This window comes from Oncorhynchus gorbuscha, unplaced genomic scaffold (genome assembly GCF_021184085.1).
Source record: "Oncorhynchus gorbuscha isolate QuinsamMale2020 ecotype Even-year unplaced genomic scaffold, OgorEven_v1.0 Un_scaffold_7969, whole genome shotgun sequence".
NCBI lineage: Eukaryota > Metazoa > Chordata > Actinopteri > Salmoniformes > Salmonidae > Oncorhynchus > Oncorhynchus gorbuscha.
The window spans coordinates 1-15,980 of record NW_025751246.1 but is presented as its reverse complement, the minus strand read 5'-3'; the positions used below and the strand labels follow the sequence as shown (position 1 = coordinate 15,980).

General features: G+C 46.6%; 1 protein-coding gene and 1 pseudogene across 1 annotated transcript; both read right to left on the bottom strand.

Annotated features, from left to right (window-relative positions):
* Positions 1 to 430: 430 nt before the first annotated feature.
* LOC124029863 lies at positions 431 to 1,421 on the bottom strand (annotated as a pseudogene).
* A 113-nt stretch (positions 1,422 to 1,534) lies between these two features.
* On the bottom strand, positions 1,535 to 2,001 carry LOC124029862 (testis-expressed protein 2-like). Its single transcript, XM_046341429.1, has one exon. The coding sequence runs from the start codon at positions 1,973 to 1,975 to the stop codon at positions 1,535 to 1,537; it is 441 nt and encodes a 146-aa protein (XP_046197385.1). The 5' UTR covers positions 1,976 to 2,001.
* Between the last annotated feature and the right edge of the window lie 13,979 nt (positions 2,002 to 15,980).

Genomic DNA, 15,980 nt, shown 5'->3' with positions numbered 1-15,980 from the left:
CCTTTCTATGTGATCTGCCTTAAATATACCTTGGTCGTTGCACAACAGAAAAGTATTCCTATCCATGACAATATCTTTATTGTTGCATTTATAAATCTATCCTCTATCCTTATCTATCCTCTTGGGTAGAGAGCTTTCTATGTCATAATCTTATACAGAAAATACAGGGATAGGCTGTGAAACATAGGACAGTGTTCAGTCACAAACTCTCTGGTTCTGGAGAGTAGAGCAGGCTTTTGTTTCCAGTCTTCCTAATGCACCTTTACAGTTTTTTACCAATTGTTTTGGCACTAATTTCAATTTCTAAATACTTAGTACTAAACAGCTAACACAGTGACCTACCTTAAAGATTCCAGGTTCTTTGATATCCAGCTGGTGTTCCACTGCTCCCCCCTTCGTCTGCCTGCCTGGTCCACTGCAGCTGGAGACCTCAGGCCGACAGCCACACCACCAGTATAGCCAGCATGAACCCTGCTGCCACCCCCTGCCACCGCACACAAATAGGGTGGCAGGGGAAATACCAGGTAACTGTAGACTAGACACGTGAAGAAGGAGGCCAGTGATGGCCGTTTGGTAAGTCTTCCTCCTCTTCGTCGGACTACCGACTTCACTGCAGACGCCCGTGCTTGTTTGGATCTGCAGGGACCCGGGCCGCTCCCCGTCCGGTGTCTCAGTGTCAGTACAGAGCTCAAAGCCTTCACTGTAGAGCTCACAGAACTCCTCGTCCTCCAGGCGGACTAGGGCCGACATGGAGCAGTGACTGGGCGAGGGGGAGGACCTGGGGAGAGGAGGAGGGAGGAGACCCTGGAGGTCCTGGAGGGACTTGGCTGGAGGAGGAGAAGATAGTGTCTGCTGAGGCTTCACCAGTAGGGTCTCCCCTCTTCCTCCTCTCCTTCAAGTTGCCCCCTCCTCTTTGATGCTGTAGTTGTTGTTGCTCTCTGCGTGCCCATTGAGGCCTGCCAGGTTGGTGAGCTCCGTGGCGCTGAGGAGAGGAGCGGTGGGTAGCAGAGGCACCCCCTCCTGTACCCCCTCCCTCGGCTCCGCCTCCAGCCTCGTCGCCCATGAACTTACTGAACAGCTGCATTGGCTCACATGACCTCCGACAACGCCTCCCTAGTATCTCGATCCTGGCCTCCATCTCTTGCACCTTGAAGAAACACCTCCCGTCGGCGGGAGGTGAGGGTGAGAGGGGGCCGTCTTAGAATCACCACCCCAGACGTGGTGGAGCCCATCGGCTGGCCCAACTGCTTGAAGAGCTGCAGGTTGTTGACGCGGGAGTCTGGAGGTGGGCGCTGCTGGAGAGAGATGGTGGTGAGGGCGCCTCCTGGTGGTCGGGCCTGGTGTTGTCCGTGGAGAGACTTGACGAACGTCTTCATCAGGTGGTGGCGGTGGCGTCCGGCAGAAGAAGGAGGGGCAACCATCATTTCATTGGACAGGGACCTGAGGCTGAGGAAAGGCTTGGAGGGGCAGGGCTGCGGAGCGGACGGGAGGAGGTGGTGGAGGAGGAGGTGGGAGGGATCGTGGTCTTGTGTGATCAGAGGGCCAGGAGGAGCAAGCGGGGGGACTGGAGGGGGTGTGCGTGGAGGAGGATGGGCAGTGCTGGGCTGTGGGGTAGAGTAGTAGAGGACACATCAATGGTAGTGGTGGTCCCAATCCCTCCAGCCTCAAACAGTAGACCCTCGCTGGCTTCCAAGGCCGTCACGATGCCCTGGTCCTCAGTCCTCACCCCCATCCCACCCAGCCCTTCTGACTCCTCTCCTGGGGAGGATGATGACACAGACGCCCCAAACCCATACAGCTCCTCGTCCTCCTCTTGTCCCAGGGCGGAGAAGTGGATGGTGATGGTGTCCCGGGAGAGAGAGCGCTGCACCTGCAGCTTGGGGCCTGGGGGCGGGCGGGGGAGCGTGGAGGAGGAGGGGGTACTGTCAGCAGCATGGCTGTCCTTCCTGCTACTGTTGCTGCCCTGGCTGGTCATGACCACACTCCACAGGGCTCACAGCCTGGAGAGGGGAGAGAGAGGGAGAGAGAGAGGGATGAGGGAGAGAGAACGAGTGGTGTGGAAGAGGCAGGGACAGAGAGAGAGAGTGAGAAAGAAAGAGAGAAAAATATTGGTTTAAAGATAGAATCCTTAGCTGCTACATCGATTTTTGACCATTGATTCTTGAGGAATATAACTTATAAGTGCCTCATGAGCTTAGTTCAACTGTCGTACCCCATCAGAACCAAAAATATACTTTTTTTTTTTACTCTGAAGTTCGTAGTTTAGCTTATTCATTCGACCATTTAAAAACAAGCACACATAAAACTTAAAAGCCATACTTGCACGTTAATAAAATCATCGAGATAACACACAATAAAGTCTGGGACTTATTTCTATTGTGGTCCTCTTGAGACAAGATGGCTGGACAAGATCCAACACAGTGTGGCAGTGAAATAATAAAACATAGAAGAACATCTATCTCATCATTCCAGTTACATCACAGAGGCAAACAATATATATATAACAATATATAATATGTAAACAATATATATGTAAACAAAAACTATATAGCCTCAAAACATGGTAACAACTATCCTTGCATCCACAGCTCTGTCTTTGAATTTGAGAGTGGTTACATTTCTCCAGGCTCATCCCTCATTTCTTTTACAAAACAGAGGCTATGGTGTCCACTTTGTCATTGTTTCAATTAAGGATTCTAGCTTTAATTGAGGCACTGCTTGCTGGTTCCCACTGCTCGCTCCATGGATAAACGAATGCTCCTAGCGCTGTCTCTCCCAGCATCTTTGACCGGTGTTTTCACATACTGATTGTATCCTACTGGTGCATGTGTGATCAAGTCCTCCTCTTTCTCTCTGTTTATCCTACTGGTGCATGTGATCAAGTCCTCCTCTTTCTCTCTGTTTATCCTACTGGTGCATGTGTGATCAAGTCCTCCTCTTTCTCTCTGTTTATCCTACTGGTGCATGTGTGATCAAGTCCTCCTCTTTCTCTCTGTTTATCCTACTGGTGCATGTGTGATCAAGTCCTCCTCTTTCTCTCTGTTTATCCTACTGGTCCATGTGTGATCAAGTCCTCCTCTTTCTCTCTGTTTATCCTACTGGTGCATGTGTGATCAAGTCCTCCTCTTTCTCTCTGTTTATCCTACTGGTGCATGTGTGATCAAGTCCTCCTCTTTCTCTCTGTTTATCCTACTGGTGCATGTGTGATCAAGTCCTCCTCTTTCTCTCTGTTTATCCTACTGGTGCATGTGTGATCAAGTCCTCCTCTTCTCTCTGTTTATCCTACTGGTGCATGTGTGATCAAGTCCTCCTCTTTCTCTCTGTTTATCCTACTGGTGCATGTGTGATCAAGTCCTCCTCTTTCTCTCTGTTTATCCTACTGGTCCATGTGTGATCAAGTCCTCCTCTTTCTCTCTGTTTATCCTACTGGTGCATGTGTGATCAAGTCCTCCTCTTTCTCTCTGTTTATCCTACTGGTGCATGTGTGATCAAGTCCTCCTCTTTCTCTCTGTTTATCCTACTGGTGCATGTGTGATCAAGTCCTCCTCTTCTCTCTGTTTATCCTACTGGTGCATGTGTGATCAAGTCCTCCTCTTTCTCTCTGTTTATCCTACTGGTCCATGTGTGATCAAGTCCTCCTCTTTCTCTCTGTTTATCCTACTGGTGAATGTGTGATCAAGTCCTCCTCTTTCTCTCGGTTTATCCTACTGGTGCATGTGTGATCAAGTCCTCCTCTTTCTCTCTGTTTATCCTACTGGTGCATGTGTGATCAAGTCCTCCTCTTTCTCTCTGTTTATCCTACTGGTGCATGTGATCAAGTCCTCCTCTTTCTCTCTGTTTATCCTACTGGTCCATGTGTGATCAAGTCCTCCTCTTTCTCTCTGTTTATCCTACTGGTGCATGTGTGATCAAGTCCTCCTCTTTCTCTCTGTTTATCCTACTGGTGCATGTGTGATCAAGTCCTCCTCTTTCTCTCTGTTTATCCTACTGGTGCATGTGTGATCAAGTCCTCCTCTTTCTCTCTGTTTATCCTACTGGTCCATGTGTGATCAAGTCCTCCTCTTTCTCTCTGTTTATCCTACTGGTGCATGTGTGATCAAGTCCTCCTCTTTCTCTCTGTTTATCCTACTGGTGCATGTGTGATCAAGTCCTCCTCTTTCTCTCTGTTTATCCTACTGGTGCATGTGTGATCAAGTCCTCCTCTTTCTCTCTGTTTATCCTACTGGTCCATGTGTGATCAAGTCCTCCTCTTTCTCTCTGTTTATCCTACTGGTGCATGTGTGATCAAGTCCTCCCTCTTTCTCTCTGTTTATCCTACTGGTGCATGTGTGATCAAGTCCTCCTCTTTCTCTCTGTTTATCCTACTGGTCCATGTGTGATCAAGTCTTCCTCTTTCTCTCTGTTTATCCTACTGGTGCATGTGTGATCAAGTCCTCCTCTTTCTCTCTGTTTATCCTACTGGTCCATGTGTGATCAAGTCCTCCTCTTTCTCTCTGTTTATCCTACTGGTGCATGTGTGAGCAAGTCCTCCTCTTTCTCTCTGTTTATCCTACTGGTGCATGTGTGATCAAGTCCTCCTCTTTCTCTCTGTTTATCCTACTGGTGCATGTGTGAGCAAGTCCTCCTCTTTCTCTCGGTTTATCCTACTGGTGCATGTGTGATGAAGTGTGAGTTGCTGTTGCGTGTAGGTCATTTCATTGGTCGGAGCTTGTTTTCGGGAGGCGGGTTGTGGGTTGTGTTTGCGAACTCATTTTTAGCTCACAACAAGCTTGTGACATGGCTGTTACTATACAGAAAAACGCTGCAAAGCTCAAGTATCAAGCACTACACTCCATGAACTACTGGATCAACAAAAAGACTTCTATAAAGATCTAACACATCTGCAGGACAATAACTTGAAGTCCTTCCTGCAACTCTTTATGGATTCTACCAACAGAAGGGTTAATGATCTGTTTAAGGATGTAACAAAATGTATACACCGTTTGGAATTTACGCAGTCGGAGGTGAATGTCCCCAGCCAGACCGCATTCAAAACCATGTCTGAGGATCTCAACATTTTACAAATTACAAGAAGTATAAGAACTAATTTACTCGCCTACTTCGGATATCCCCCAAAATATATTTGACTAATTTCTACAATCTTTAAATAATACAAAGTCAAATGGGAAAATCATCAATCAACTGTTAAATGAGAAAAAGGCATCTAGAACCATCCCATCTCAATGTATTGTTGGAAAGAAGAATTGAATAACTTTTTTGTGAATGTAGGTTCCTCTCTGTAAAAGAATATTGAGAAAACTGATGGCAATCCCTTGGATTACATTAAGAGACATTTCCCTTCTCTGCTTCATGTTCCCTGACCTCTATATATTTTGGTTAGGTCAGGGTGTGACTAGGGTGGGTACTCTAGTTGTTGTATGTCTAGGGTTTTTGTCATCCAGTGTTTTTGTATGTCTATGTTGGCCTGATATGGTTCCCAATCAGAGACAGCTGTTTACTACGTTGTCTCCTAGAAAATTGGTGTGTAAGAGATATTTAAACCATTTTCCCCATTGTTAGTTGTGGGATCTTGTCTATTTTTAGTTGCCTGTCAGCACTAGTTTGTATAGCATTTCGTTTGTTTGTTGTTTTTGCTCATTCATTAAAAAGAAAATGTACGGATTCCACGCTGCGCCTTGGTCCGATCCTTATGACGAAAGTGACACTTCCTCCTGATGTAATGGAGGTGATGGAGTTAAATGGTAAAGATATCAGCAGAAGGTCATGATGAGATTGGTGCCTTTTTGGTGAAATCAGTGTCTTCCTCGATTACTGAGCCTTTAATGTATATCTTCACCAAATCTATGCAAACTAGTATTGTTCCTATAGATTTAAATATTGCCAAAGTTATCCCCCTCTATAAATCTGGGTATCCAATATCTTTCACAAATTATTGGCCAATATCTGTACTACCATGATTTTCTAAAATCCTAGAAAAATTGGTGTGTAAGAGAATGTTGAAACACTTCAATCAACACTTTATTCTACATGAGCATCAATATTATTTTTGAAAAAATACTCCACAGATATAGTTCCTTTGTAACTTTTGGATATAATTTTTATAGCCCTGGACAACAATGAACACGCTCTCTGCATCTTTTTAGATTCATCCAAAGATTTTGACACGGTTGATCATGAAATGTTACTTTCTAAATTGCATTATTATAGTTTATGATTATACATAATTGGCTTTATAGTCCTGTTTATGATAGAGACCAATTTGTTCATTCAAACGGCTGTGCATCAACCAGGGCCAAGATATCCTGTGGTGTGACACAGGGTTGGATAATGTGACCTTTGTTATTCCTGCTCTATATCAATGACCTTGCTGCTGTGTCTTCTATCGTACCTCCCATTCTCTTTGCTGAGGATACCAAGTAGATTTTATCACACAAGAGTTTTGATTAATGAAGCCAACTCAGGCATGGACACATTTTCTGAATGGTTCCAGATAAACAAATCATCTTTAAATGTTAAATCTAACTTTTATGTTCACTAGTAAGAATAACAAATATTGTAAAAAAAATACAAAATAAAATAAAAACAGAAGCCAGAAACTCAAATGGTGGGAATGAAATGGAACAAGTCACATCCACTAGATTCCTCTGAGTTCTAGTTGATGAAAAGTTGTCCTGTAAAGATCCTATTCAAATTGTCCGTAGCGAAGTGATGAAATCTGCCATCATCAGAAAGACTAGTGGTTTGGTTCATCAGGCTTCCTAACTCTATAGCTTAATCTGCCATCATCAGAAAGACTAGTGGTTTGGTTCATCAGGCTTCCTAACTCTATAGCTTAATCTGCCATCATCAGAAAGACTAGTGGTTTGGTTCATCAGGCTTCCTAAGTCTATAGCTTAATCTGCCATCATCAGAAAGACTAGTGGTTTGGTTCATCAGGCTTCCTAACTCTATAGCTTAATCTGCCATCATCAGAAAGACTAGTGGTTTGGTTCATCAGGCTTCCTAACTCTATAGTTTAATCTGCCATCATCAGAAAGACTAGTGGTTTGGTTCATCAGGCTTCCTAAGTCTATAGCTTAATCTGCTATCATCAGAAAGACTAGTGGTTTGGTTCATCAGGCTTCCTAACTCTACAGCTTAATCTGCCATCATCAGAAAGACTAGTGGTTTGGTTCATCAGGCTTCCTAACTCTATAGTTTAATCTGCCATCATCAGAAAGACTAGTGGTTTGGTTCATCAGGCTTGCTTCCTAACTCTATAGCTTATTGACCCATATCTAATTTACTTTAATATTGTCTGGGCCAGTAAATATACCTCCTAACTACACAAATTACTCATTATACAAAATACATTTGCAAGACTAGCCACCTCCTCTAATTCCCCGGCTCCATCTACACCTTTGTTTAAGAAACTCAATATCTTGTCTATTTACAACATTAATGTACAGCAAATTATGCAATTTCATATACAAATACTCAAAACCCCAGACAGTTTACCTTTCAATGGATTCTTCCAGGTTCATTCTGAAATCCATCTATACAACACAAGACACTGTGTCTGCATGCATTTGTGTGTGATTTATAATGACAGATCTGAATATAGAAGTTTGAAAAGACTTCCAGAAAGTACAAATGGTAATGGCTTGTGGGCTTGGATGGACACACACACACACACACACACACACACACACACACACACACACACACACACACACACACACACACACACACACACACACACACACACACACACACACACACACACACACACACACTGTGATAACCTTCACCCTCCCCACTGCCACACCTCACATAATCAATTCTCTATCAGATACAGAGGTACCACACTCATCTTCACATTGCCAAAATATCACCATCCCTCAACAATGTCAAGCGAAGACTGGAGGTCAGCCTGATGAACCAAACTACTCAGTAATCTCCTCCATAAAGCCTAATTCTCACACATTCACATGCACACACACACACACACACACACACACACACACACACACACACACACACACACACACACACACACACACAGACACAGACACAGACAGACAGACAGACAGACAGACAGACAGACAGACAGACAGACAGACAGACAGACAGACAGACAGACAGACAGACAGACAGACAGACAGACAGACAGACAGACAGACAGACAGACAGACAGACAGACAGACAGACAGACAGACAGACAGACACAGACAGACAGACACACACACAGACACACAGACACACAGACACAGACACACACACACACAGACACAGACACACACAGACACAGACACAGACACACACAGACAGACAGACACAGACACAGACACAGACACAGACACAGACACAGACACAGATTTAAACAAAACAGTTGCTTTTGTTTTTTGACATTACTGATCAATTCATTTATACATATAATTAGTAGGTTTACTAGGTTCTATTTTAACAAACTCATTTTATTTTTGTACTTATGCATTGAATATAATTATTTTGTGGTGTGGTTTTCATCCAAGCACATCTGCACACTGTTTTTCATCTGTATTGTTGTCTATCACTTGTTTTCTTTGGTGCAAATAAATACATAAATAAATCCCTCAACAAAAAAAGGAATTCAGAATGGATATTACAGAAAACAAACACACTGCACACAAAAACACACTGTAATTAATGCAAAATGGGTCGTGCTGTGAGCCCGGCTGGTAGATCATACAGTAACAAGCCAGTCATTGTTTTTCCCAACAAGGCTGAACCACAGACAATAATCAGTGAGTGATTTCCTAACTTAGGCGTGGTGTTGTTATTGAGTTATTCTAGCATTTTTATTCCTGCCCATTGTATAATTATCTGGGTAGCCATACCACACACACACACACACACACACACACACACACACACACACACACACACACACACACACACACACACACACACACACACACACACACACACACACACACACACACACACACACACACACACACACACACACACACACACACACACACGGAGGCTGGTGAGGGGAGGACAGCTCGTAATAATGGCTGGAACGGAATGGTATCAAACACATGGAAACCATGTGTGATGTGATTGATACCATTCCATTGATTCCGTTCCAGCCATTACTATGAGCCATTCCTCCCCAAATAAGGTGCCATCAGCCACCTGTGACACACACACACACATATACACCCCGCCCCCCCACCCCAAATATACAAACACACACATCTCTCAAGCCTGCAAGTGGTTGATAAAAGCCTCTAATGGAAGATGAAGAGATAGAAACAATGAAACTGGTAGGCTGTGATTGTTTTCTTTTACATCCCAGAAAGCCTTTCTTCCCACTAGAGGCTCAGCCTGAATTGGTTCTCTTTCATAGTCATTTGCTGGACAGAAGGACACAGTGTTTGACTCTTCTGCATGCCCCTTTTTTTTGCTGGGCTGAAATAGGTTTTCTCTAGTGTCTAAGCGAGGGAGTGTGTGTTTGTGTGTGTGTGTGTGTGTGATATTTAAGTCATGGCAATGCAGGCACAAGAGATCAAAAATAAGGAAATAGAGCCACAGGGGCCTGTAGTGGAAACAGAGGACCTTCAGAGACTAGTCTTTGAAGAGGAATTGAAACAGGGGAAAATGCTTTTGAAGTGAGAGGCCACAGATCAGGGCTGAGAGGGAGGGTGAGGATGACATCCTGGTGATCAAAGGTTAAACGACAGACTAAAAGATGAGAGGTAAAAGGGCAGAAAGATTTGCCTGGCTACCCAGACTCCTTGTTCCGACCAAACGCTACGCCACGCCCACGGATGTTAGTTTCTTCTCCGCAATGAGTCTGGCTCTGAGTACCTCCCTGACCCTTCACCGAATGTAAACACATTCGGGCCGTCTGATGATTGGTCCAGAAACCGATGGGTTGGGCCAGAACACACGAGGGGTAAAGTGGCGAGGTGAAAATGTGTCATTGTTTTTGATACTCTGATTGGTTAGAGACGATCCAGTCGCTGATGACTTTGTTTTGTACAACGCCCCTCGTGCCCCTGGTCACCACAAACGACTTCAATGACGGCAGTCTCAGACTAAAGTATGTAGCGAACGACAGAGCAACGGAACAATTCAGTGTGAGTCAGCAGGCTACAGAAAGATCCCATTGAACCAGATTTCTGGATCCAACAGCTATAGGAGGACAACCAGAAAGTCAACCAGGAGAGGAAGAGGATCCATACAGAGCCTTAGTGCTGAGCATCTGACAACACACACAGAAAGTCAACCAGGAGAGGAAGAGGATCCATACAGAGCCTTAGTGCTGAGCATCTGACAACACACACAGAAAGTCAACCAGGAGAGGAAGAGGATCCATACAGAGCCTTAGTGCTGAGCATCTGACAACACACACAGAAAGTCAACCAGGAGAGGAAGAGGATCCATACAGAGCCTTAGTGCTGAGCATCTGACAACACACACAGAAAGTCAACCAGGAGAGCAAGAGGATCCATACAGAGCCTTCGTGCTGAGCATCTGACAACACACACAGAAAGTCAACCAGGAGAGGAAGAGGATCCATACAGAGCCTTAGTGCTGAGCATCTGACAACACACACAGAAAGTCAACCAGGAGAGGAAGAGGATCCATACAGAGCCTTAGTGCTGAGCATCTGACAACACACACAGAAAGTCAACCAGGAGAGGAAGAGGATCCATACAGAGCCTTAGTGCTGAGCATCTGACAACACACACAGAAAGTCAACCAGGAGAGGAAGAGGATCCATACAGATCCTTAGTGCTGAGCATCTGACAACACACACAGAAAGTCAACCAGGAGAGGAAGAGGATCCATACAGAGCCTTAGTGCTGAGCATCTGACAACACACACAGAAAGTCAACCAGGAGAGGAAGAGGATCCATACAGAGCCTTAGTGCTGAGCATCTGACAACACACACAGGTCTACTGTTGCTTATTATCACCAGAGTGGCATTGTGGAAAACGATTGACAACATTGAAAACATCCTAAAACAAAGGAAGTTCCATGCAGGTTACAGGGATCTTTAGCAGCTATAAAGCTACAATGGAATAGGAGCAATATGTTGCAATATGAGCAAGGCACGTAACCTTAATGGCTCCTGTAAATCGCTCTGGATAAGAGCGTCTGCTAAACGACTCAAATGTTCGTGTAACATGGTTGAAAACTGTTGAGCGAGAAAACACTCCAAGGTTGAGATTGTAAACGCAGCCCTAAGCTCTTGGTTGTGACAGCTAGGCTATAAGAGGGGCTCAGAGCTGCAAACCTGGTGGAGACAACACACTCATCCAATTCATCAAAGCAAGGCCCCTTTAATCAGATAAAACCTGATTTGCCCTCTGCATCAGACAGACAGACAGACAGACAGACAGACAGACAGACAGACAGACAGACAGACAGACAGACAGACAGACAGACAGACAGACAGACAGACAGACAGACAGACAGACAGACAGACAGACAGACAGACAGACAGACAGACATTGAAAACATCCTAAACAGACAGACAGACAGACAGACAGACAGACAGACAGACAGAGCAAGTGAGAGGGAACAGAGATGGGGAGAAGAGATGGAAGGAGAAACAGGGGTGAGAGATGGAAGGAGAAACAGGGGTGAGAGGCTCTTGAACAGATAAGAGGCTCAGAGACCTGGGAGAGATGGAAGGAGAAACAGGGGTGAGAGACAGACAGAGATGGGAGAGAGACAGGAAGACAGAGAAACAGGGATGAGAGATGGAAGACAGAAACAGGGATGAGAGATGGAAGGAGAAACAGGGTGAGAGGGAACAGAGTGGGAGAGAGATGGAACAGAAACAGATGAGAGACAACAGAGAGAGATGGAAGGAGAAACAGGGATGGAGATGGAAGGAGAGATGGGGATGAGAGATGGAAGGAGAAACAGGGATGAGAGATGGAAGGAGAAACAGGGATGAGAGATGGAAGGAGATGGGGTGAGAGATGGAAGGAGAGAAACAGGGATGAGAGATGGAAGGAGAAATGGGGAGAGATGGAAGGAGAAACAGGGGTGAGAGAAGGAAGGGGTGAGAAAGGGATGAGAGATGGAAGGAGAAACAGGGATGAGAGATGGAAGGAGAAACAGGGGTGAGAGATGGAAGGAGAAACAGGGATGAGAGATGGAAAGGAGAAACAGGGGAGAGAGATGGAAGGAGAAACAGGGATGAGAGATGGAAGAAGAAACAGGGGTGAGAGATGGAAGGAGAAACAGGGATGAGAGATGGAAGGAGAAACAGGGGTGAGAGATGGAAGGAGAACAGGGATGAGAGATGGAAGGAGAAACAGGGGTGAGAGATGGAAGGAGAAACAGGGGTGAGAGATGGAAGGAGAAACAGGGGTGAGAGATGGAAGGAGAAACAGGGATGAGAGGGGTGAGAGATGGAAGGAGAAACAGGGATGAGAGATGGAAGGAGAAACAGGGGTGAGAGATGAAGGAGAGAAAGATGGGAGTGAAACAGAGAGATGGAAGGAGAAACAGGGGAGAGGAAGGAGATGGAAGGAGAAAACAGGGTGAGAGATGGAAGGAGAAACAGGGATGAGAGATGGAAGGAGAAACAGGGAGATGAAGGAGAGGGATGGAAGGAGAAACAGGGATGAGAGATGGAAGGAGAAACAGGGGTGAGAGATGGAAGGAGAAACAGGGAGAGATGGAAGGAGAAACAGGGGTGAGAGATGGAAGGAGAAACAGGGGTGAGAGATGGAAGGAGAAACAGGGATGGAAGGAATGAAACAGGGTGAGATGGAAGGAGAAACAGGGATGAGAGATGGAAGGAGAAACAGGGGAACAGAGATGGAAGGAGAAGGATGGAAGGGAGAAACAGGGTGAGAGATGGAAGGAGAAACAGGGGTGAGAGATGGAAGGAGAAACAGGGATGAGAGATGGAAGGAGAAACAGGGGTGAGAGATGGAAGGAGAAACAGGGATGAGAGATGGAAGGAGAAACAGGGGTGAGAGATGGAAGGAGAAACAGGGGTGAGAGATGGAAGGAGAAACAGGGGTGAGAGAACAGAGTGGGGTGAAGATGGAAGGAGAAACAGGGGTGAGAGATGGAAGGAGAAACAGGGGTGAGAGATGGAAGGAGAGAAACAGGGGTGAGAGATGGAAGGAGAAACAGGGATGAGAGATGGAAGGAGAAACAGGGGTGAGAGATGGAAGGAGAAACAGGGGTGAGAGATGGAAGGAGAAACAGGGGTGAGAGATGGAAGGAGAAACAGGGGTGAGGGAACAGAGATGGGGAGAAATGGAAGGCAGAGAGATGGAAGGAGAAACAGGGTGAGAGATGGAAGGGAGAAACAGGGTGATGAGAGATGGAAGGAGAAACAGGTGAGAGATGGAAGGAGAAACAGGGGTGAGAGATGGAAGGAGAAACAGGGGAGAGAGATGGAAGGAGAAACAGGGGTGAGAGATGGAAGGAGAAACAGGGGTGAGAGATGGAAGGAGAAACAGGGTGAGAGATGGAAGGAGAAACAGGGGTGAGAGATGGAAGGAGAAACAGGGATGAGAGATGGAAGGAGAAACAGGGGTGAGAGATGGAAGGAGAAACAGGGGTGAGAGATGGAAGGAGAAACAGGGAGTGAAGAGATGGAAGGAGAAACAGGGGTGAGAGATGGAAGGAGAAACAGGGGTGAGAGATGGAAGGAGAAACAGGGGTGAGAGATGGAAGGAGAAACAGGGGTGAGAGATGGAAGGAGAAACAGGGGTGAGAGATGGAAGGAGAAAACAGGGGTGAGAGGGGGAGAGGAGAAACAGGGTGAGAGATGGAAGGAGAAACAGGGGTGAGAGATGGAAGGAGAAACAGGGGTGAGAGATGGAAGGAGAAACAGGGGTGAGAGATGGAAGGAGAGAAACAGGGGTGAGAGATGGAAGGAGAAACAGGGGTGAGAGATGGAAGGAGAAACAGGGGTGAGAGATGGAAGGAGAAACAGGGGTGAGAGATGGAAGGAGAAACAGGGGTGAGAGATGGAAGGAGAAACAGGGGTGAGAGATGGAAGGAGAAACAGGGGTGAGAGGGAACAGAGATGGGGTGAGAGATGGAAGGAGAAACAGGGGTGAGAGATGGAAGGAGAAACAGGGGTGAGAGATGGAAGGAGAAACAGGGGTGAGAGATGGAAGGAGAAACAGGGTGAGAGATGGAAGGAGAGATGGAAGGAAGAAAACAGGGTGAGAGATGGAAGGAGAAACAGGGGTGAGAGATGGAAGGAGAAACAGGGGTGAGAGATGGAAGGAGAAATGAGGGGAGAGATGGAAGGAGAAACAGGGGTGAGAGATGGAAGGAGAAACAGAGATGGAAGGAGAAACAGGGGTGAGAGAACAGAGATGGGGAGAGAGATGGAGAAAACAGGGGTGAGAGATGGAAGGAGAAACAGGGGTGAGAGATGGAAGGAGAAACAGGGGTGGAAGGAGATGGGGGTGAGAGATGGAAGGAGAAACAGGGGTGAGAGATGGAAGGAGAGCAGGGTGAGAGATGGAAGGAGAAACAGGGGTGAGAGATGGAAGGAGAAACAGGGGTGAGAGATGGAAGAGGAGAAACAGGGGTGAGAGATGGAAGGAGAAACAGGGGTGAGAGATGGAAGGAGAAACAGGGGTGAGAGATGGAAGGAGAGACAGGGGTGAGAGATGGAAGGAGAAACAGGGGTGAGAGATGGAAGGAGAAACAGGGGTGAGAGATGGAAGGAGAAACAGGGGTGAGAGATGGAAGGAGAAACAGGGGTGAGAGATGGAAGGAGAAACAGGGGTGAGAGATGGAAGGAGAAACAGGGGTGAGAGATGGAAGGAGAAACAGGGGTGAGAGATGGAAGGAGAAACAGGGGTGAGAGATGGAAGGAGAAACAGGGATGAGAGATGGAAGGAGAAACAGGGGTGAGAGATGGAAGGAGAAACAGGGGTGAGAGATGGAAGGAGAAACAGGGGTGAGAGGGAACAGAGATGGGGAGAGAGATGGAAGGAGAAACAGGGGTGAGAGATGGAAGGAGAAACAGGGGTGAGAGATGGAAGGAGAAACAGGGGTGAGAGATGGAAGGAGAAACAGGGGTGAGAGATGGAAGGAGAAACAGGGGTGAGAGATGGAAGGAGAAACAGGGGTGAGAGATGGAAGGAGAAACAGGGGTGAGAGATGGAAGGAGAAACAGGGGTGAGAGGGAACAGAGATGGGGAGAGAGATGGAAGGAGAAACAGGGGTGAGAGATGGAAGGAGAAACAGGGGTGAGAGATGGAAGGAGAAACAGGGGTGAGAGATGGAAGGAGAAACAGGGGTGAGAGATGGAAGGAGAAACAGGGGTGAGAGATGGAAGGAGAAACAGGGGTGAGAGATGGAAGGAGAAACAGGGGTGAGAGATGGAAGGAGAAACAGGGGTGAGAGATGGAAGGAGAAACAGGGGTGAGAGATGGAAGGAGAAACAGGGGTGAGAGATGGAAGGAGAAACAGGGGCAGAGATGGAAGGAGAAACAGGGGTGAGAGATGGAAGGAGAAACAGGGGTGAGAGATGGAAGGAGAAACAGGGTGAGAGATGGAAGGAGAAACAGGGGGTGAGAGGGAGCAGAGATGGGGTGAGAGAGATGGAAGGAGAAACAGGGGTGAGAGATGGAAGGAGAAACAGGGATGAGAGATGGAAGGAGAAGCAAGGGGGTGAGAGATGGAAGGAGGAAACAGGGGTGAGAGGGAACAGAGATGGGGGTGAGAGATGGAAGGAAACAGGGGTGAGAGATGGAAGGAGAAACAGGGGTGAGAGATGGAAGGAGAAACAGGGGTGAGAGATGGAAGGGAGAAACAGGGGTGAGAGATGGAAGGAGAAACAGGGGTGAGAGATGGAAGGAGAAACAGGGTGAGAGGAACAGAGATGGGAGAGATGGAAGGAGAACAGGGGTGGGAGAGATGGAAGGAGAAACAGGGGGTGAGAGGATGGAAGGAGGAAACAGGGGAGAGAGATGGAAGGAGAAACAGGGGAGAGGGAACGAGA